The sequence below is a fragment of the Phodopus roborovskii genome, unplaced genomic scaffold (genome assembly GCF_943737965.1).
Source record: "Phodopus roborovskii unplaced genomic scaffold, PHOROB, whole genome shotgun sequence".
Classification (NCBI taxonomy): domain Eukaryota; kingdom Metazoa; phylum Chordata; class Mammalia; order Rodentia; family Cricetidae; genus Phodopus; species Phodopus roborovskii.
This window is the reverse complement of record NW_026126648.1, coordinates 7,795,437-7,817,561: the sequence shown is the minus strand read 5'-3', so window position 1 is coordinate 7,817,561 and position 22,125 is coordinate 7,795,437. Positions and strand designations below refer to the sequence as shown.

The window sequence follows — 22,125 nt, the reverse complement described above, 5'->3', positions numbered from 1 at the left end:
CTGTAGACCAGGTTGGTCTCGAACTCACGGAAATCTGCCTGCCTCTGCCTCCTGAGTGCTTCTGCCTCCTGAGTGCTGGGATTAAAGGCGTGCACCACCGACACCTGGCCCTAGCGCTTTTCTTATTTTCTTTTGTGTTTGGACTCTGAGGCTGAGGTCTGGGGTGAGGGGTCACCGGTTTTCACAGCTGCTCAACTTCGCTGGCTGGAGTCCGGACCTCGCCATTAGCTCCTGTTGTTAGCCAAGGGTGACGCTCTGCAGCCATGGCTTTTCCTGTAGGGTTCGGATGGGGAGCAGCCACTGCCGCTTATCAAGTAGAAGGTAGGAGAAGATACTTCTCCCTCACTGGGGCTGGGGATGGATGCTTGCGGTGGGTTCTGTATTTCTTGGGAGGAGGGTGGTGCGTTGAACAGGTGAAAACGGAAGCAAAATGCAAAAATGTACAAATGAAACTGTCTCTCTTTAGACAGAAGAGGCAGCATCCCTTGTCTCCTTCCTCAGATACAGAGTGGTCGGTGAGGGATGAGGATACACGGCTGCCTTGCACTCGGTCCTAGCTACCTGAGAAATCAGTTTATGTTGGATCAGCTGCTGACTGGCTTCTTGAATGAATTTGCCCAGTGTTTAGAAAAGAACGTTTTCTCCCACTGGCTAGAAGAGTGTTGAATAAATTCCTCCCAAGAGCTATTTGTTAGCTGGTAAACATGATCTGTTCTGTTCCAAGTGAGCCAAAGCTAAGTTACCTTGAACATGCCACCTATTTCCTGGGTTAGTTCATGAGAGATGAATAATGAGCTGCACTATCAGGTATAAATAGTAGGTCCAGGTGTGTTTAGTGTCTTAGCTCCAGTCTCCACCTCCCCCCATGAGTGAAGCCATTATTCCCTCCCCTGTCATACACATGATTTGTTCATCTGTGAAACTGGATTCATTTTTCTAAAACACAAATATCCTCTTTCCCTATCAAGGAATGAAGAATTCTTTTGTTTTTGTGTTTGGTTTTTCCAGACAGGGTTTCTCTGTGTAACAGCGCTGGCTGTACTAGAACTCACTCTGTAGTAGATCAGACTGCCCTTGAACTCACAGAGATCTACCTGCTTCTGCCTTCGAGTGCTGGGACTAAAGATGTGTGCCACCACTGCCTGGCAGAATGAGGATTTCCTAACAGCTACTACAGTGAATACCTTTATTTGGTCATAGAAGCATGTGGTGAAACCCTGGGTTAAACAAGAATAAAAGGTTTCTTGTAGCTTTTTTAGGTCGCTGCAACAAATGATGCCAAGCTGTGAGGTTTACAAAACTAAAATTTGTTCTCTGAGAGTCCCAGATGCTAGTACCAGCTATTTGCGTGAGTAATTAGCTACATTCTACTGGAGTAGGGTAGTGCTCTACTGATCCACTATAACTGTCTTCTTACAAAGAAGTTTAGACACAGAAAGAGACCCACAAGAATACCATGCAAAGTCAGACAGGCACACCTTTAATCTCAGAACTTGGCAGGTGGACCTCTGTGAGTTTGAGACCAACCTGGTCTACAGAGTGAGTTCCGGGACATCCAAGTCTACAGAGAGAAACCCTGTCTCAAAAAACAAAACAAAACAACAACAACAACAACAAAACAATACTCCTAATCCTCCCCCAACAAACAAATCAAAAAACTAAAACCATGTAACAATAAATATGGACATTGGAGAGACACAGTTATAAGCTAAGAAACCCCAAGAATCAATGGTCACTACTAGGGTCTGAGAAGAGGTGAGAAAGGTTTGTGGTTAAGGTTCTAGTAGCAGCAAGACTGTGTTGACCGCTTCAGTTTGAGTTGCTCCTTTTAAAAAAGGGATCAGATTTCTGTGATTCTTACTCATTGTGTGGGCCTTCCTTACAGAAAACTAATACCTAAGTGGGAACAGGTCAGTCAACGAATTAGTTTCTGACTGTGTAAGGGCAGGACTGCCAATCAGTTGCTTCGAGCAGTCACGTGGAAGGCTGGAGACCTAAACAGGAGCTTTGGAATCAGCGTTATTTCACTTAAAGCTTAAAGAATGACAAGGGAGCCATTTGAATGGGCGACATTTTCTAGGCAGTGTGACAAGGACAGGTTCATCTCTGCACAGGCAAGGCTGACTTTTGGTCCTCAGCATTTACTGTCACCCTCCAGATCTGTAAAGGAGAACTCTTACTGTGACTGCCATATACAAGGCATCTCCATGGGAGGATGAGAGCTATGACTTAAGTGACCTTTGAAAGGCTATCTGCGAATGCTTTGCTCAGCAGGAATTCCATGCCACATCTTCCCTGAAGGGTCTCTTTACTTCTACATAATTTTTCACTGGTCAGGTGGATTATAGAAAGGGTGTACCTCTCTCACGATAGAAGAGATGATCTTAGTTCCTTTTCTTTTTGGAAGGTGGCCCAACAGGTTAGGGAAGGTGGCATTTCCTTGGAATACAGTGTGCAGGACTAGGCTCCAGAAACATAAGAACATTGTGATTGTGAAGATGGGCCCTGGTGCAAGCCTTTGGAGATGCGGGACCCATCTCTACTCCTTCCTAGCTCTGTGGTTTTGACAAAGTCTTTACTTCTCTCTTCCGTTTTTAACTGTCATTTTTTTTTTTTGAATGTTTTACCTACATGGATGTCAAGGCACCATTTGCTTGCCTAACCTGTGCATTTCCTGGTACTGGAGTTACAGCCAGCTGTAGGCCATTATGTGGATGCTGGAAACTAAATCCAGGCCTTCTATAAGAGTGGCAGTTCCTTTAACCACGGAGCCGTTTGCTCAGCCCCTCTGTTAAAGAAAATTACAAAACAAAACAAACAAACAAAAAAACAAAACAAAGGAGGGCTGTAGAGATGGCACAGTGGTTAAGTGTACTGGCGATTCTTTCAAAGGACCTGGTTCAATTCCCAGCACTCACATGGCAGCTCACAACTGTCTGTAACTCCAGTTCCAGTGGATCTGACACCCCCACAAAGACATGCAGGTAAAACACCAATGCCTATAAAAAATGTTAAGACAAGAGGAAAGAAACAGAATTTGGGCAAATGAAATGAACAGTTTAACTGAGTAAAAAAGGATTCAGGAACCAGGCGGCTTGCAGGGCTCTACATATTCCGAGAGCTCCACCCAGCAATGTGAGCAGACAGTGTAATAGGGAGATGAAATAAAATAATGGAGCGATCACTGGACTGGCATAGCTCAACAGTTGCCATGCCCATGTCTTACAGTTTGGAGCCTTTGGTCAACTGACAGCTTGGCTTTAAGACTGCCCCAAGCTTTATTTTTGTGCCTTCTGACAGGGATGTTATACCCACAGAGCTCTCAACAGCTCTGATTGCTGCATGTAACCTGTACAAGGCCACCCTGGTCAGCATCCCAGCATCCCAGCATCCCAGCATCCCAGCAGGGCTCATAAAGCCTGCCCCTAGCGGAGGTACTACATGGAGTAAGAAGCTGCTGAGGGAGGGAGACTCAGTTTTCTTCAGAGATAAGCCACCTGATAGGTTGCCCATGGCCCAGTAGACATCCCTATACTCTACACCCGTGTCTACACCCATTTACATATGACTGGCACTGATTGAACTCAGTAGGAGCTGTGAATATGTCATATATCATATATACATATACATACATACATACATATATATGCATATGTATATATATATATGAAAAGGACATGAATTTAAGAACAATATAGGGAACAAAGGGAAAGGAGAAATGGATATGAGCAAAATGCATTGTATTCTACTTTGATTATTTTAAAAAGCAAAAACCCTACCTCTTTATTTTTTTAAAAGAAAATATTCTTAGGTTGTAGTTTATTTACATTTAGGTTAAATTTCTATTCTCTTTGTCTATAAAGAACTTTGGGTGAAATTTTGATGATTCTAAGCCTTCCTTGTTAGCTTCTTAATTTTAGAGCTAACTTAAAGCTTGGCACTGCCACCATGATTACCATTGTAAGGAGCTTATTTGGTTCAGTATTGGCTTCAGAATTCCTAGTGTCCAATTAATTGGATGATTCTTTATGTCTTAAAAAGTGTTGATTTATTTATTTTATATGTGTGAGTGTTTTGCCTACATGAGTATATGTGCACTGACCACTCATGCCTGGTGCCCAAGGGTATTTGGATTTTCCAGAACTGGAGTTACAGATGGTTGAGCCACCATGCGGGTGCTGGGAACTGAACCCCCATCTTGTACAATAATTAATTGTAAGTGCTGTTCATCAGTGATTCATCTCTCAAGCTCCTCTATGCTCTCCTCCCCATATCTTTGCTATTTTAACCACAGTGAGGCCACTTGATGTACCAAGGATACTGCATTTGTGATTCTTCAGTAGATGTAACCTGTTGGGGAGAATATTGTGGTAGATATTAGGAAAATGTGATAAGAAATTATTCTTTTTGTTGATATTGTCTATAAGAAAAATTTTACCAAACAACTAAAAGTTTAGGCCATAAAGATGGCTAATCAGTATTTAAGTTCATCTGGTCCTGGCATTTGGGGCATGATGGCAATTAAGACTCATAGTCACTACAAAAAAAATGATCTTTTAAAAAAGTTATCTGTTTTTGTAGTTATTCTGAAAATACAGCTGTAGTCCACCTAAAGAATTCCTAAAAACACAGTCTGAAACTTGTTTTTTCAGAGATATCTTCTTTTAAAAGAAGTTGTTATTTTATATGTATGGATGTTTGCCTGCTTACATGTCAGTATAGTGAATGTGTGTTTGGTGCTCATAGAGGCTAAATGAGGGCATCAGATTCCCCAGAACTGGAGTTACAAACAGTTATAAGCTGCTCTGTGAGTGGTGGGTATTGAATTCATGTCCTTAGGTAGAGAAGCCTGTGCTCTTAACCACTAAGCCATCTCTCTAGTCCCCAAAAGAGATTGCCTTGAGGAATCATGTTGAATTTAACCAAGTTATTTTATTTAATCCTTCCCTGTATTCTGTCTAGTAAAAAGTTGTCAAATAAGGCTAAAGATCCCCCCAAAGCACAAGTCTATGAAGCTCAAATTTGATAGACAACTTACCCATGACCTCATATACAGCCAAATATGAATGGATTGGATGGGTCCTTCAAAATTGTGTTTGGTACTCCTGAGCTTCCTGAATATGTAGTTCAGGTCTCACCTCTGATGACAATCTGTTGAAAGGGAAACTTTAGACAAATTGATTTTAGCAGAGTTTATTTGAGCAAGGAAATGACTTACTAATTGGCTTGTTCCTTGAACCAGCCAAGATTCAAAAGCTCAGCATAACAAGGGCAAATAAAATACCTGTTTCTCAGTTTCCTTAATTGTAGAATTTGAAACTAGCCAGGTTCACTCTATGGATGTTGTCTGGGTGAGCATATGCTCTACTGAATCCCCAGCCTACTACCTTTATCCAGTCATTGATGTGAGTAGTCAGTAATTGAAGACAGAAAGGGGAAGCCACATACAGAAATAGTTCAGGAACAACTCAACATTTGCCTAATTTGGACATGTCTGAATAGTTAGCAGCTTGTGACTGGCTAAGTTCTTGGCTGCTATGATTTGTCCAAGACTCAAGTACTTGCCATAAGTACACCTAGTTAGCTTGCATCTATTTATATATTAAGCAAGGTTACAATTCATTATGTATAGGGGCAGTTTTATACAAATTAATATTTTTCACCTTATAAAATGGGGAGGGGGTAATTATAGTGTCTACTACAGAACAGCCATGTATTAAGTGCTCTGTACTAATAGGTGTTCTAGGTGTAATATCCATATTTAGGCGCACCACAGAGGATTGCTGAGGATGGTCCACTATAGAACTTTATATATAACTTGGCATAAACACATAATTAGTTCTATAAATGTATAGTGGGTTTCAGTCACCAACATCCAGTTCAGTGGAGAACCTGGGGCTACCTTAGCCAGTCTGTCTTACCCTTTTGTCTGTCTGGAGAAAGTCATTTCCATGCTATTCTGCACTGGTTTGCTTCTGCCTTGCATTAAGGTCTTTGTTTGTGGCCTCTAACTTGCTATTATGTGTTAACACTCCCAACAACAGCTTCTAGGCTGGAGAAATTGACCAATGAGCTTTGTCCAGCCCTCAGCCTGCTACCTTTATCTAGTCACTGAATGGCTTTTCTGTGTTTGCTTGTTTCTACCTTAGAAGTGCTGGGTTTGAATTTTACTTTAAACAGTTCTTAGTTTAACAAGTGCAGATGAAATACTCATATCTCAGTTTCCTTAATTGAAGAACGTGAAACTAGCCAGGTTCACTCTATAGATGTTGTCTGGGTGAGCATATGTAATTGGGACACAAGAATGCCTGGTATATCACAGTGCTCATTAACACTAACACAAATGCTCACATTAGCACCAATATCGTTTATCTTTGTCTTTCTGCTATGCACACCCCAGTCTGTTCTGGTGGGCAGGGCAGCATCATCTGCTTCATTTAGTGGGAATGCCCATTTTTTGCTTTGACTACAACTTATACACTACCCAGTCCTTTCATGTTATCCACTATTTCTTTGAGCAGCTACTGAGAGAGGGAGAGAGACAGAGAGAGATGGACAGAGAGAGAGACAGAGAGAGACAGACAGACAGACAGAGAGAGAGACACACACACACACACAGAGAGAGAGCTTCGCCTTCTCATCTACCATTGTTTCAATTACAGAAGCAGGAAGTATGCATCTCAGATCCACACAGTCTGAGTTTAAAAGCTGAGATCAGCTTGTCACTTTTTTACTCAGAAAATCTTTGAATTTTTGTTAGACCTTTGCAAGTCGCAGCCATTGAACAGAAAGGAGGACTGAATGAGAATGCTGTTTGTAAGAACAGTTTAGTAATTCGGTGGTTTTGTTCCGAAATGGCACCACGTGTCTATTTTTCACCGACATTTTAAAGCATGTTTGTCTGAGTAGGTATATTTGTTTTCACTCTCTTGGGAGCTCTGAGGAATTCTTGCACTCAAAATTGAGATATTGTGGATCTTTGGTTTGGAACAGAGGTCAGCATCAGAATATTTACAAGTGGGGCCAACTGAGTCGTCACCCCTCCCCACGTATCCATGGTTTGCTTATATAGATCCCCAGAACCATGGCCTTCCTCCTGTGCCTCTTAGCCATTCTGCCTCTCTTCTGGCCACTTTACTGTTTATGCTTCCGAAGAAGAGTTTAATGTTTATTACAGAATTGTTTGCTGTTGCAGTGCCTTGGGCCTTTTGGAGGAAGGCACAATATAAATCTCATAAATAAATAATAAATAAGAGGTATAAGCAGGAGGAAAATTATGCGTTTTAGGTGAGTTGTAAAGAACACTGCACAACCTATAAAATGTATTTGTTGAAGTAAAGAGGCAGGGAAGAAAATGCCGATAATCATTTTACCCATAGAAGCGAGACTCACCATTTTAAGCATGGAAAACTTGTCACCGCTTTTAACCCTCAATGAGGCTGACTCTGTGCTCTTTTGGGCTAGATGGCAGGTAAGGAACAAAGCTGGGGTCAGCTAGCTCAGTGGTGTGTTTATTTCCTAGGTACGCCACAGAGGAACTATGAAAATGACATTTAGAACTGATACTGTGGCTCTTAGAAGCTTGGAACTTGGGGTTGTAAGTATTAGGTTTTTCCGCCCGCCACCTGATCTTGTCCCACCTCTGCGCCAGCCCCAATGAACACACTGAGACTATGTATTAGATATAATTCTGTTGGCCAGGTACTTGTTTCTTATCGGCTAGCTCTGTCTTAAGTATTAACCCATTTCTGCTGATCTAAGTATTTCTCTTACCGGGGAGCCGGCTGGCATACTGCTTTCTCCAGACTCTCCATATTGACTCCTCCTTCTTATTTCCTCTTTCCTCCTTGTCTCCTAGTCCTTCCTATCTTCCTTTCCTATTGGCCAACAGTGCTTTATTCATTAACCAGTATGAGAAACATATACAAAATGACATCTCCCATCACGGGGTGATTTTGGAGAAGTCACTTAAAGAGTGACTGTGCTCTGTAAAACCCTGCAAGTCCTTAGCAGAGTCAAGCCTACACCACTGAGGCTTCCTATTGAAGCTGGGGTTCGTGTTTCTAAAGGAGGCAAAGGCCTCTGCTTTATGGGGTCGTTATGAGCCTCTCATGCAACACTGGTAGCTGTATTGTGTTGCCTTTTGATGTAACCGTGACTTTGGCTCCATGGTCGCTTTGGCTGTTTCTTGCTCTGTTTGTCAAAGATGGAATTGTACAGCCAAGAGATCTGAAGTTGTGTCTACATTTAAAAAGCAGGAGAACCAACAGGGTAGTTATATGAGTAGGATTTGGTCAAGTTTATGACCATTCTATACTAACTGTTCCTCTTCCCTTTCTTCTAAAAAGTCAGCAAGTCCACACAAGAGGCACATTTCATTTGCCTGCTGTAAACACCAGCCCAAACTCTGCTCTCTGTTTGCTTTTTCTGTTTGCCCAAATCTAGCCACTTGTCTTGTTTCCCATCTTCTACTAATTAGGATTAAAGATCCTATTTGGTACTAGGTGAGTAGCTACCCTTGTATTTTCCTTGGAATAATCCTGGCTAGATAGATCTGTTTTTCATTCAGGTCACCTAAGAAAGAAAAAGGGAAACACATTTCAAGCGTTTGCCTTGTGTTGCATTGGGAAAAGGAAGAAGAAACAAATTTACACATGAAATCTACCATGGTTTAGCTAGTAGAAGTTGTTTCTGTCAGACCAGCTTTTATTTTTTCTCATTGCTGTAACAAAATACTTGATAGGAGCAACTTAAATTGTCAAAGGTTTATTTTGAATCATGGTTTCAGAGATTTCAGTCCATCACAGTGCAGAGAGTACAGGAGCAGCAATTAAGGAGGAGGCTTGCTCACAGGGCAGTTGGTCTGGAAGAAGAGAGAGGAGGGGAAAGGAGGAAGGGGAGAGGGAGAGAAAGGGAGGGAGGGAAGGAGAGAGAGAAGGAGAGAGATAGAGGGAGAGAAAGAGGAGGGAGGGAGGGAGGGAGAGAGAGAGAGAGAGCACGCTAGATGGGAACCAATGGCATGTATGTATTACCTTCAAAGGTCGTTATCCTGTGACGTGTTTCTACCAGCCAAACCCCACTTCCTAAATATTCCACAGTTAAAAAAACAAAGAACAAAACACCAGTAGCTGAGGACTGGGAATTCAAAACATGAGCCTGTGGGTTATGTTTCACATTCACACCATGTCATCATCTTTATTTCATTCTTCTGGTCTTAAATTTGAGAGCCACAAAAAAAATCTCAAATTACTGATTTTGTTGTTGTTGTTCACACCCTGACATAGACAGTGGAAAAAAGTGTAACTTCAGGCTAAAATGACTTTCAAATGTGCATCAGTGGACATCCGCTCACCAACCACATGCCAGATACAAAAGGTAGGTGTAGACCAGAGACACCAGGCAGGGGACAAAAACAAACAAACAAACAAACAAACAGATAGATTAATAAATAAGCAAAAAATTAAAAAAAGTAAGAAAGCGGATCATAATGATGTCGGTTGAATTTCAGCCTTGGGCTCAGGAGCACATCAGGCTTTACGTATGGACTGTACAGAATTGAATTCTAGCTTCTTGGAGCCTCATGTCTCACCTGCAACATTGCTCATGTGATGTAATATGATGCCCATCCTTCTCCCCACCCCTTGCTTATTTCATTGAAGCAATATTGGGGATACGTAACATTTGATGATTCTTCTCTGGGTTACTTTCCCTAACCTTTCCTTCTAAATGAATATCCTTTACCTGTATTAGGGATTTAGCTGCATTCACTCTATTTCTCAACCCCTCTATTAAGTTGTAATAATCCGTTTTATAACTTCTAGGAGCAGCTTATTTAGTTGCCTTTCAAAATTGGTTTTGGAACGTCATGCTTTGTTTCTGAATATGGTTATCCTTATAACTCTTTAGTATTGCTAATGTAAAAATTAAGTTGTCAGTGTAGCAGCCACACTTTTGGGGTTTAATCCTAAAATCTGAAACAAATTTGTTGGAGAGTTCATCTCATGTTCAGTGCAATGTTTTCCATAAGCCAATTGTGGCATCAGCCTGTACTCCCCAAGAGATGAAAAGCCAGGAAAGCATGGTGTTGGCACACTGTAAAACACCATGCAGCATTAAATAGAAAAACAAAGCAAAATCTGCTTCTGTCAGCATGGGTAGAAATGGACAACGATATACTCAATTTAAGAAGTCAGGTGGAAAGAGAATGCTGCAGCAAGCTCTGACTTACTGTGGGATCTAAAAGAACTGTTAGCAAAGTGGAATGGAGGCTGCAGAGTTCTAGGAGAAAGGGGAATAGGTCAATGATGGTTACAGGCACAAAGGCAGGAAAAATACATGTTTACATATAGTTTGGTGAATACAGTTGAAAAGTGAGCGTTGTACGTTTCAAAATTGTCAAGAATGTACATTTCAAAGTTGTCAATGAAAAATGTAGTATTTGAGGGAATGCCTAGCTGGTTCATCCATGAAATAGTCACTTTATAGTCCACAAGTAAATGTAAGTATAACTTGTCAGTTTGCAAAAGATGAAACAGAAAAAGATTTAAAAAGGAAAGGAAGATTAAACAGAGAAAAGAGAAGAGAAAAAGAAAAAAAAACCACTAAAAAAACATCAAAAGAAAAGAAAACAAAATTTTCTTGTTAAAAAATAGCTTTTTATCATTTTGGAGATGTTTTGAGACAGAGTTTTGCTGTGTAGTATATATAAATAGGCTAGCTTGAAATTTGATACTTTGAACTCATGTTTTTTTCTGGCTCAGCCTCCTGAATGTTGAGACTGTAGGTGTGGACCACAGTATTCTGCCTTCCTATTTTTTATTTGCTTTGGTTTTTTCATGTTGGTTGTTTTCATCCTGTGCTGGAAGAGCCTAAGATATTTATGAATGAACTAATAAGCTGCTTAATAGCAGCAACATATTTCAACTTCCTTTAAACTAGATTGGTACCATCAACTAGAACAGGAATGCCTGCAGAGGGACAGAGTTCTGTTTGTTACGTGAGGGGGTTGACAGTCAACCCTCACAGATGGGGTGATGTGTGTGTGAGAGGGGAGCTAGCCAATATTTAGAGCATAGAAATCTCCAGATGTGAAGGATTTAAAAAGTTGTGTTTACCTTTGTGCTGCCACTGAAGTTGCTGCTCCCTCTCTTTCTCTCGCTGCCATCTGTCTGTCTGTCTGTCCCTTTCTCCGTTTGTTTCTCTATTGCCCCATTATGCATGCTAGAATCCTTCCTGATAACATCTGTGACTCTCATGAAGCATCTCTTAGGACATCAACATGGGGTAGAGGTAGCATTTTCTTGTTGATGGAGGAGATGAACCCAGCAGGCCATCAGTGGGACAGATGATGCCTGGATTAATTGCAGGATGGGAGGCCACTGTGCTGTCCCCTGTGATCACTGCCTCAGAGGTTGTCAAGCAGAAGCTTTCCAATCTTTTGCAGCTTTCTCCAGAGCCCGTGAGTCCTTTGTTTTAGTTTCTCTGATGAATTGGTCCTATTTTATTTCCATTTTCCAGAAGTACTTGAGTAAATGTGATGTCCTATTGGGACCTTTTTAATGGAAGCTCAGTTGTGGATCTTATTTTCTGTCATTTCAATGGAGTGTGAGAGGGAAAAGAATTAATATGCATGTTCTACTCTGTTTTGAACTTGAAATCTTTATTAACATAAAGGCGATAATATAATATTCATTTATGTGTAAGTCTTTATTAACATGAATTAACATATGGGAGCACTTCTTAAGCAATGAGGTATTATTTAAAATTAATGAAGTGAATGAGTTCCCTCTTCCTTTTGCCATTATCAGTCTCTTCTCAGCACTAAGGCATCCAAGTTCTGGAAATTTCCTCGGCCTCTGCTTTGGTAGTAAAGATGAGTGCTGCATACAGAATGTCCCCCTCTCTACTAAAGTTGTAGGGAGATATTCTAATCCTCAGTGTGAAGCTTTCATTGATGGGTTCCCTGCCTTATAAGAGAAATCCAGAGGCCTGACTTCTCTCTTCCATCCAGTGTGAGCACAACCCGGGAGACTACCTTTGATCCAGGAAGAAGTCCTCCCTTCAGTCTGACTGAGCTGGTACCCAGGTCTTGGACTTTTAAGCCACTTAGATTCTGGTGTCCTATTATAGTTGCCTGAGCAAACTACGATGAGAAAATGCAGAATCAATGGAATGTTGGACCTTCTAACAGTAGAAAGTAAAAAACTCAGATAATGTGGGGAAGCCTACTTGGGGTAGTGGTCAGTTAGTGTGTCTGAGAGAGGCCACAGATCTGTGCGTTTGTTTCTGGGATAAGTTGTCATCTCTTACTGCTATTTCTGAATTCACAGAATTTTCTTTTGTTTTCTAACATAATATTTCTAGTGATTATTTGGGAGTTTCACATGATGAGTCCTGACCACACTCACTTCCCAGTTTTCTCAGGTTCCTTCCTCCGCCCTTATTGTCTCCCTCAAGTAAAAGAAGAAAAGAGAAAGAAGGAAGGAAAGAGAGAGAAAGAATGAGAGAGAGAGAGGGGGGGGGGGAAGGAAGGAGGAAGGAAGGAAGGAAGGAAGGACGGAAGGACAGAAGGAAAAACCTTCTTGTTCCTTGTTGGCTTCCTGGGTAGGACCACAAAGGAACCATTGTCATCACTACTGGCTATGAGATATGCATCGATAACGCTTCATGTTTCTTCTTGTACATCCTTTTGTATTGACAGGGACCTGAATTGAATGCTTTCTTATCATATATGTTTCTGGAAAAAATATTATTCTAAGAGTAATATAACTGTAGAGCCTGTAAAACACGCAAAAACTCAGGTGAATATTGTCATTTAAGAATCTTAAAATTTGGCATTAATATTTTCAGGCTCTCTCTGCCCATTTACGGAAACATTAGGCACACAAGGTTTTGTTTTCATACCAGGATAGCAATGGTCTGAAAAAGGGGTTACCTTTATTAAGATATTTACAAATATCTTCACAACATACAACATTTTTTATTTTTTTGGAATAAGATACAGCACATTTTGATTTTTTTCTCTTCCCATGTCCTTGTTTTCTTGTTTATCTTTTATAGTTGTGCCAAGGATGTTATACAGAAAGCTAAATGTATTTAACCTTGAGAAACGAACAAGTCATGGTATCACAGTAATTTATTTGAAGGATGGGTTCTACCTATTGGCCCGCATTTGTTCATGAATTCTTTTGCAGCAGTAAATCCTTCACTTAGGACTGAATATTTTCTCATTTGAATGGATGCGTGCCAGCACAGAGCTGGACAAAGAAGGCACTAGTTGTGTTGTTCTTCCCTGGGCTTCCCCTTCTCACAAGGCTTTGCTGTCCAGCTAAGTTTACTGCTGTATGAGATAAAGTGACTCTTCAACATTTACCAGAGCATGAATAGATCCCAGGGCCAGCAGCATGGAGGTCATGCAAAATCTTCTCTTTTATGCCTGCAGTAATTTAGTCATCTCTTGTTTCTGGCTTATGTAAAGCTCTTTCTTCATTATTTCTATTTTTCCATCAGTTCTACAATATATAGTCTCTTAGTCTCCTTCCTTTTCATGCCGCTCTGATCTCTTCTGCACATAAATCCCATCATTCTCTCTTACAGTTCTACCATTTCCTTATTCTTAGAGGTGATGACAGCTCTGAATATGGGGTACATATTGCATTTGTACCCCACCTCAGCCCCCCCCCACTTCCTTGTTTGTAAAACAGGCACAAGAAGAATGCCTATCTCGGTGAATGTAAATATTAAACTTGTTCAATAGTATCAGATGTTTAGGACAGTGTTAGTCAAACTGTATTCTAAACATTTTAATAATCATTAAAAAAAACCTTCATATGTTTTTATTTCTATAGGAATTGAATTTACATTGCAGAAAATTATACTCTTTTCTCAGGTGAGCCCTTCCCACTGTTTTCTGTCTGTTTATTCTCTGCTGGTACCCATTCTTTAACCCAAATGAAGCATGTGTATTTTTTAAAAAATGCCATGACCTTCGTATCTCTGTACCTTTGCACATGCCGTTCTGTTTGCTTGAATGCACATCTCACTTTGGCATGAATAAAGAGAGGCAGAGGACAAAGGTCCAGGTGTTCTCATTTTCAAGCCTTGGATTTTCTGCTCTGTCACACAGCGGTTCTCTGGTTTGTCCTCTGTGTTACTATTCCAAGGCTGTCACTGGGAACCTTGTAGTGATAGTGGGCAGCTTGGTTCTTGTTTTAAGGAAACCCTCAAAAGTAGGAATTTAAACTGCATGCCATCAATTGATAAGTGATCATTTAAAAAATGTTACACTTTAATTAGTTGGTATGTTTGTGTGTATGTGTGTGTGTGCGTGCATGCGTGTGTGTGTGTGTGTGTGTGCGTGTGTGTGTGTGCGTGCGTGTGTGTGTGTGTGTGTGTGTGCATGTGCCTTGGAAGCCAGAGGACAACTTGTGAGAGTTAGTACTCTCTACCATTTAAGTCCTATGTAGAGAATCTGAGCCATCAGACTTGGTGGCAGGTGCCTTTACCCACTAAGTCCTCTTGTTATTCCCTAATAACCTATTATTATACTATGTAGGGCACCATGCCTTTTAATCTGGGAGCGTTTGAGCATAACTCCATGCACTGACGATAACTACTATCATTCTGGATGTTCATATGGATATTGTCACTGTGTGCTTATATTGCAGGGAGGTTGTCTCTGTTAGTGGCAGCTGGAACGCTGCTGCTTTTCTTTCATTACACCCTGGGTCCTCTTCCTTGGGGTGCCTGGAGCCAGCTGGGCACATCAACCTTGCTGGTGCATCCTTCTCAAGGTGTCTGCTCTTCCTTTCATTAATGCGGGTAATCAGAGTTTGATTGTAAAGTATGCCTGGGCCAAATACAAGGGCTTTTGAAATTATCTGCTGTTTTAGATTATCCAGGCCACTGCTCCCCCTTCCTTACCATGCATAATTGAGAGTGGACAGGGCTGAAGAATTTTAAGCAGAACTGATTGACAAAATAAACGAGATTTAAAAATCCTTTACATTAACTATCTAAAAAGGTATTTCTTTTAATTTAAAATAACTTCTTTTCTATTTCAAAACTGTAAATATATTTGCTTATAAGTTCCCTCAAGATAGAAAAAGATTTTCTATGATGCAGGCATTCACAGAATACTAATTGTGATATACATTTAAAGGAGTTATGAGAAGACTTGAAAATAAAGACAGGAGGTCAGGCAGCTTCAGATTCAATGTCAAATCTTATAACCAAGCCTATGTTTCATCTGTGTAACAGCCAGCATACGAGACACTTCAAATTCAGAAAATCTCTTTCCATAGTACAGGCTACAATTGTTTAGCCCTAACGAGCAATGGTCATTTAGAGAAGGTCATTTTGGGGATGTGTATTTAAGAATAAATGGATTACTTCTTGTGCTCATCTTCATATTTTCCCCCATGCACCACTGAATGCGAGTCGAAATGAATCCACACGCCACTAGACTGGGAATTTAAGGGACAATTCCTCAAAGGAACAATGTTGTAAATGGGAGTCAGTGTCACAAAAATACCCTTCAGGTGCACAATGAGATAAATAGATCTCAGAGGTTGGCTTGGGAATTAGGAGCATAATGTAAGAGGCAATGATGAGTTTCTGGGCATGTGACACATAAACAAGGCTTGTGAAACATTACCTGTTTTACACTGGGATTTGCCAAGCTAAAGCTTAAAGTTTCCCATAGCACCTATGAATAATCATTTAAATATAGGCTTTGAGACTTGGGGAAAATGTGCATTATTTACTCTAAAGACAAAAATCTTTCTTGGAGTTATTGCAGTCCGTCATGCAGACACATAACTGGGGAACTTAGAAAACGCAACATTTTCTTTTGATAGCCCATTAGTTTATACATAGTCCCATAAATTGTTATGCAGGGCTAGAGAGTAGTTCTAGGTTAGGGGCACACAATAGTGATGACGGACCAGAGTGTGGGGCACTACACATAATTTCACAGGGTGAAGCTACCCAGAAGGAGGGGCTTTGCTGTTTGCCTCTGGTGTAGTGTACAGAGGATGTGGGCAGAGTAAGTGAAGAGTAATATACTATAGTCTCTGGTTGGACTCCTGCTTAGGACTTGACAAATGTTGGCCCACAGAAATTCCTTTTACCCAGATGGTTTGCTGAAGAGAGAACCCTTAACACAGACCTTACACATCTTACACATCTGAGTCTAAATATCTTTGTTCGATACTCCCAGAATTTTTTCCATGGCTTAAATAAAGGCCAGATTCAGCCATACTAAAGCTGTGATATCTTTGGCTTGTTGAATAATGACTTTTCTCTGGTTTGGAGACCAAAGATACAAATTGTTACAGAAGATGTTTTCTCCATGTTGAATAAGTGGCCTGGTTTCCTTGGTAAGGGATGAGTAATTAAATTACATTATGAATACGTATTCAAATTGCTGATGTATAAGAATTAGTTTATGCCTATTAAGCATATTGTATAGAGGTTACAGCTTGGTTATAGACAGGTGAATATAAAGATCACTTGAATAAAATCTGAGGGGAGGAGGCAGTCTCACAAATATGATATGAAATGACAATGTTTAATAATAAACATACTGTTGTCAATGCCAGAGTAAAATATGTGAGAGATTGATTGTGGTATCTAAATTGCATTTAGAGGAGAAAGGCTTTTCTCCCCAGGATGGGGTTTCTGTGTGTTGGTTTGGAGCCAGTCCTGGAACTCGCTCTGTAGACCAGGCTGACTTTGAATGCACAAATATCCGCCAGCTTCTGCCGCCCAAGTGCTGGGATTAAAGGTGTAAACCACCACCACTTGGCGAGAAGGGCTCTTAGTTTAGTTTTCAGGGAATTACACAAGAGGGGAGTATCAGCAAATGACATATTTTTGAGGCAAGGCACAAAAGTATGAATTCTTGGATTTCATTTGGGGAAAAATACAGTCATGACCCTAGAAGTAGGCTAATGGTTTTGAACTTAAATACTTTAGAACATATGAATATCACTGGGAGTTCTTCAAATCATTTGGAGCCCCATACAAGACTACATAAGGAGAATATTTGCAAAGAACATCTGGGAACATACACGCTTTGAGAAGTATCCTAGATGCCGTTTTGCACTTGACTCAGTGTGATGACTGGGTGAATGTCAGGATCTGAAGCTAAATGGTTGGAATACATGCATCGGTGCTCATCATCCCAGGCTAATGAGTCAATGGGAAGGTCATGTGCAGTAGGCATTTGGTAGCAGTAAAGTACTCTTAAAGAAATGAAATAATTGGACAAGTTCTATATATTGGAAAGAGGGAGGCCTGGGAACAGATGTCAGGATATTTCAGAAGATGAGTACATGATAGTGATGAACACTTGGGATTAAGTGGATGGCACAAAAGGGACACAACAAAAGATAGAGAGCCATCATTGATGAAGACATATTCATGGTGCTCCATGGGTCATGAGGATAACAGGAAAAGACTAATATGTGTCATGTGATTATTTTTATGGTAACTCGCTTAGTTGATGGGGTTAACCAGGAGTAAATGTACTAAAGAAGCAAGTTTTGGGGTTGGATGGATGATACATATGTTACAGGATCAAACTTAGCATTGGCATTCCCTCAGTGTCTTAGAGTTTCTATTGCTGCGAAGAAACACCATGACCACGGCAGTTCTTATAAAGGAAGCATTTAATTGGGGTGGCTTACAGTTCAGAGGTTCATTCCATTATCATCATGGTGGGACATGGTGGTGCACAGGCAGACATGGTGGTGGAGAAGGAGCTGAGAGTTCTACATCTTGATATGAAGGCAACAGGAAGTGAACTGAGACACTAGGTGTAGCTTGAGCATATATGAGACCTCAGAGCCTGCCTCCACAGAGACAGATTCCTCCAACAAGGCCACACCTACTCCAACAAAGGCACAGTCCCTAACAATGTCACTCCCTATGAGCTCATGGGGGCAATTACATTCAAAGTGCTATGCTTGGGATTCTCAGGAAGTGTCTAGGAGGGAGCTGCAGATTTCTTCTTTTCAGGTTAGAGTTGCACCTAGTTATTGTGTGGAAGAGGTGATTGAAGCCATAATTGTGAGACAATGATCATAATGAGATTTTATAGCCAAACAAGAGGAGAAAGGAAGGGATGTCTGCAATAAGTGACGTAGAAGAGTTAGAAACACTTAGAAAGGCCATGTGGAAGGACATTTTAAAAGAATCTTACAATGGATAGGGAGAGTATTAGAAATATTTTAGCTCAGTGGCTGAATAATATGTTTTAAGGTAGCAGCAAGAGTTTTCAAGACTCACCTCATAATTCTCCTTGATGAGTGACCTGGATGGCACTTTTCTGTCTTAAGGGGAAGCTGGTGAGTATTTGGACTCAACCATTCAGGAGTTTTCTTCTTCACTTCTTCCGCATATCTACAAAACATGGTTTTTAAAGCCACAAACATACTTTTCTTGTTTTAGGATCAATGTTGTGCAAGATAACATGCTGCAACAGGAAGAATGAAATGTGATGAGTTGCTCAAGTAATAGGCAATGGGAGGCAATGTGATCTTCCAACACAGACACTTGTGCACACACAAAACTCAAGGACAATGAAACCTTCGCAGTTGTAATATTCAAGAAAATATTTGCAGAGGTGATGCATATTGAGAAATTAAGACAACATGTAGGAACTCAGGTTCTTGCCTATTTAAAACTCAGAGCTAAAGTTTGGGAGAAAGTTATAAAGTGGGTCTTTCTAATATCTTCACAATGAAGGCCTTTGGTGTACATGTTCTAACACAATTACTGCTCCCACCCCATATAAATTCCTATAGTGGTGGAAGTTTGAGCAGGCTAGTCTGAAAATTCAGTGCAAAGAACATTAGTAGTTTTCCTTCCCTGAAGGTGGCATCTTGATAGAGTGCACTTTGGCACAACAATTAGCTTAAAGGCTGCCAAGATAAGGTCATCTCTGCAAAAACATGCACAGTTTTCTTGTTTGCATGCATACTTATATAAAAAAAGAGACTTTTAAATTCGCAAATGGAACACTCCTTCATACTGCCACTTGCCATATAGTAGAAATGATATGTAACTACTACAGCTGGTGTCCAACATGAAACACGCCCAGAAAATTCTGTATTCAGGAAGCCATTTGAAGGCACTGGCAGAAACCTGTTAAGACTGAAACCTGATCCAGTGATTCTGAGGGGATTTCAGGGACCATCAGTTGGCTTGTGAATTCTAAGTTCTGTTGGTGTCATCAGGCTGTTGGATCAGTGTGCTGCTAAAAGTTCTAAGCTAGTGCTCATTTTGAGAAATATACTTATGGGATGTACATGTAAAGTGCATTTTATCACACCAATTCTTTCATTTAGAAAATTTCCCATTGGCTTGTTATTAAGTGTTCTGTTTAATAGTGTCAATAAATCCCTGACATTGGAGGCGTGGTATTACAATTTTGGATGCTTTAATGGTTCAAGTTATTCAGTTACTTGACCTTGGTTTACTTTCTTGCTCTTTGCTTGTCTTAATAGCCAGTGATCAATTTTCAGCCAACCACAGAGTTAATATGTTAGCTATTGACATGTATGGCACAAATCTGAAAAGCACTTTATTAGGGTGACTTATCAAACAATATTTGAATGAATAGATCAGTCCTATTCAACATAACAAAAATGTGGGCAGTTCAAATTTGGGAGGTATTCAAATAAAAAAATCATTTTCTTTTATATTCAGCTGGCGCAGCTACTGTGCATAACAGACTTGCCTCGACATCACAGAGCTTTGCCTATTTCTGCAGCTCAGCTGCTGGGATTAAAGTTGTGCACCATCATGCTAGGCTAAATTTAATTTTCTAGAAAAGGCTTGACATCATACACTTATGACTTCAAATTAACCAAAAATATATGATAAGTCTATGGAAAGAGGGCAGGATGACTGTACTGCTAATTTTTAATATAAACAGATGGATTGTGGCCTGGGTAGATGGCTCAGTGGGTAGCATACCTTCCATGTGTCTATGAGAGCACATCCCTAGTACTTACACACACACACACATAAAATAAGAGTATGGCACATTTAGATCTTGGGGGCTCACTGGCCAGCCAGACAGAAGTGCTGAGTTCCAGACTCAGTGAGAATCCTTACATTACAAAATCATGTGAATAAATCGGCAGCTCAGGATGACACTTGACATTTGCATCCTCACATGCCTGCATGGGGGAGCATATAAATGCATAATCCAAGAGCATGCTCATCGCAGTGCACGTGCACGTGCAAGTGCGCACGCGCATGCACACGCACGTGTGTACACACATACACACACACACAAACACACACAGAGAAGGGGGGAGAAATTCAGTGTGCATGCAGCTTGAAAAATGAGGCAAAGTAATGATTACTGACACCGCTGCTTGTATTTCTATGGGCACAAGAAAGCTGAAAGCCAAAACTGCTTTTTTCACATTCATGAGAAATGTAGTCTTATTTATCTATCTATCTATTTATTTATTTATGTGACCCTCAGTTATGTGACCCTCAGTTCAGTCACACAATCTTTGGGTGTTTATTATAAAGGTGATGTCATAGTTCAGGCAAATTTTTTTTTTTTTTTTTTTTTAGTATAAGGATTAGAATAATAAAAGGCCTCAAACTCCATTAATCCCTATAATTTTATTATTACCCTAGCTCCATATCATTGCCATTGTAATTATCATCCCCATCTCTATCACTATCATGCCCATCTCCATCACCAAAATCATTATTACCATTACCATTATTGTCATCACTATCACTACTGTTACCACTGTCTCTATCTGCATAATTACATGTCACTTACCATTGCCTTCCTCCTCTTAATGCGTGACACCATCATCACCATCTCTAATGCCATCATCTCTATCGCCAGACCGATGTTCATACTGCTGACATTATAATCACCAGCCTGTAGAATCATCATCATCACCATCCCGTCCTATGTGTCACCATAATGCCTACCATCACTATTGCCATCTTTACCATTTCATCAGCATCATCATTATCATGGGTGGAATGTTAGCTTGGGGGATCTGGGAAAAGGTTACCAAGGTGATATCTTAAGAGCAATAGTAGTAGTAGAGAGCAATGAAAGCAAATGAGAAAGGAGCCAAGAGAAACCGGCATGCATACGTTACACATGAAGAACAGAGAGAAGGAAGGCTTGAATGAATCATTTATACTACAGTGCTATTTGCAAAGAAAATCACTAAGGTCTCTGGGGTGCATTGTTGATCCAAAATCACCTGTCGGAAGAGTCTTATATCTTCCAGTAACAACCAACATTGGCTAGGACCATCCCATGGATATGTGGGCTTAATGTAAATATTGTGAGTTTTCATAGGCTCATGACTGGTGCGTTAGACAATGTTGAGCCCAGAGATCTGTTAAGTGTGTGCACCTATATATGTCACAGAGAGGATTGTGGGACTTCAAAAAGCCTTCCATATGTATATTACCTTTAACTAATATTATTTAACATTTTGAGGAAGAGATAAAAATACTAGAAAATATTGCCCTCTGCTTGGGTACCACGCACTGTTGTGGCTTCTCTGAGTCTTAGTAGGACTTGTCTGGCTTTTAGCTTTGCTTGAATGTGCTCACATGCTTTTGCTATTACTCCAAGTGGACCTTTCCATGAAAAGTTTTATTTCTCTGCTCCAACTTTAATTTCTATTTAGAAACCTGATTTGATTAGAGTGTGAAAGTTTAAGTGTTTGTAACAGGATTCAATTAAAATAGGTCATTCTTGGGGCTCTGAAAATGGTAACTGGCCCTGGGCAAATTGGAGCGAAAGTTATAAAATTCAATTGGATGCATCACAACATTTAACATCTTTAAGGAAGACATTTTGCCTAATAGATTCAATTTAGAAATATTTAGTGTAGGTCATCAGCTTAAGTGCCTAAGAATGTGTGTGTGCTTGTTTGTTTCTCTGCTGAGCTATAACAAGAGTCTGGACACCTGGGCTGTGATTGACAAAATAAACAATTTGCGGTGGGACCTTGAAGAAAGTCAGTTTCTGTGACTTTATCAGTAGGTTAAAGAGGAGACTGTAATATTGGTGAATAATGTACTTAGCAATGTTTGCATAAAAGATGCTTTGTCACTGTA

General features: G+C 40.3%; 1 protein-coding gene across 3 annotated transcripts in view; it reads left to right on the top strand.

Annotated features, from left to right (window-relative positions):
- The first annotated feature begins 252 nt into the window (after window positions 1-252).
- Window positions 253-22,125, top strand: part of LOC127213633 (cytosolic beta-glucosidase) — a 120,003-nt gene continuing 98,130 nt past the window's right edge. For all 3 annotated transcript variants that reach the window (XM_051174091.1, XM_051174093.1, XM_051174092.1), the window contains exon 1: window positions 253-321. In XM_051174091.1, the coding sequence (XP_051030048.1) occupies window positions 264-321 (58 nt within the window). In that variant the 5' untranslated portion in view covers window positions 253-263. The remainder of the gene's footprint in view (window positions 322-22,125) is intronic.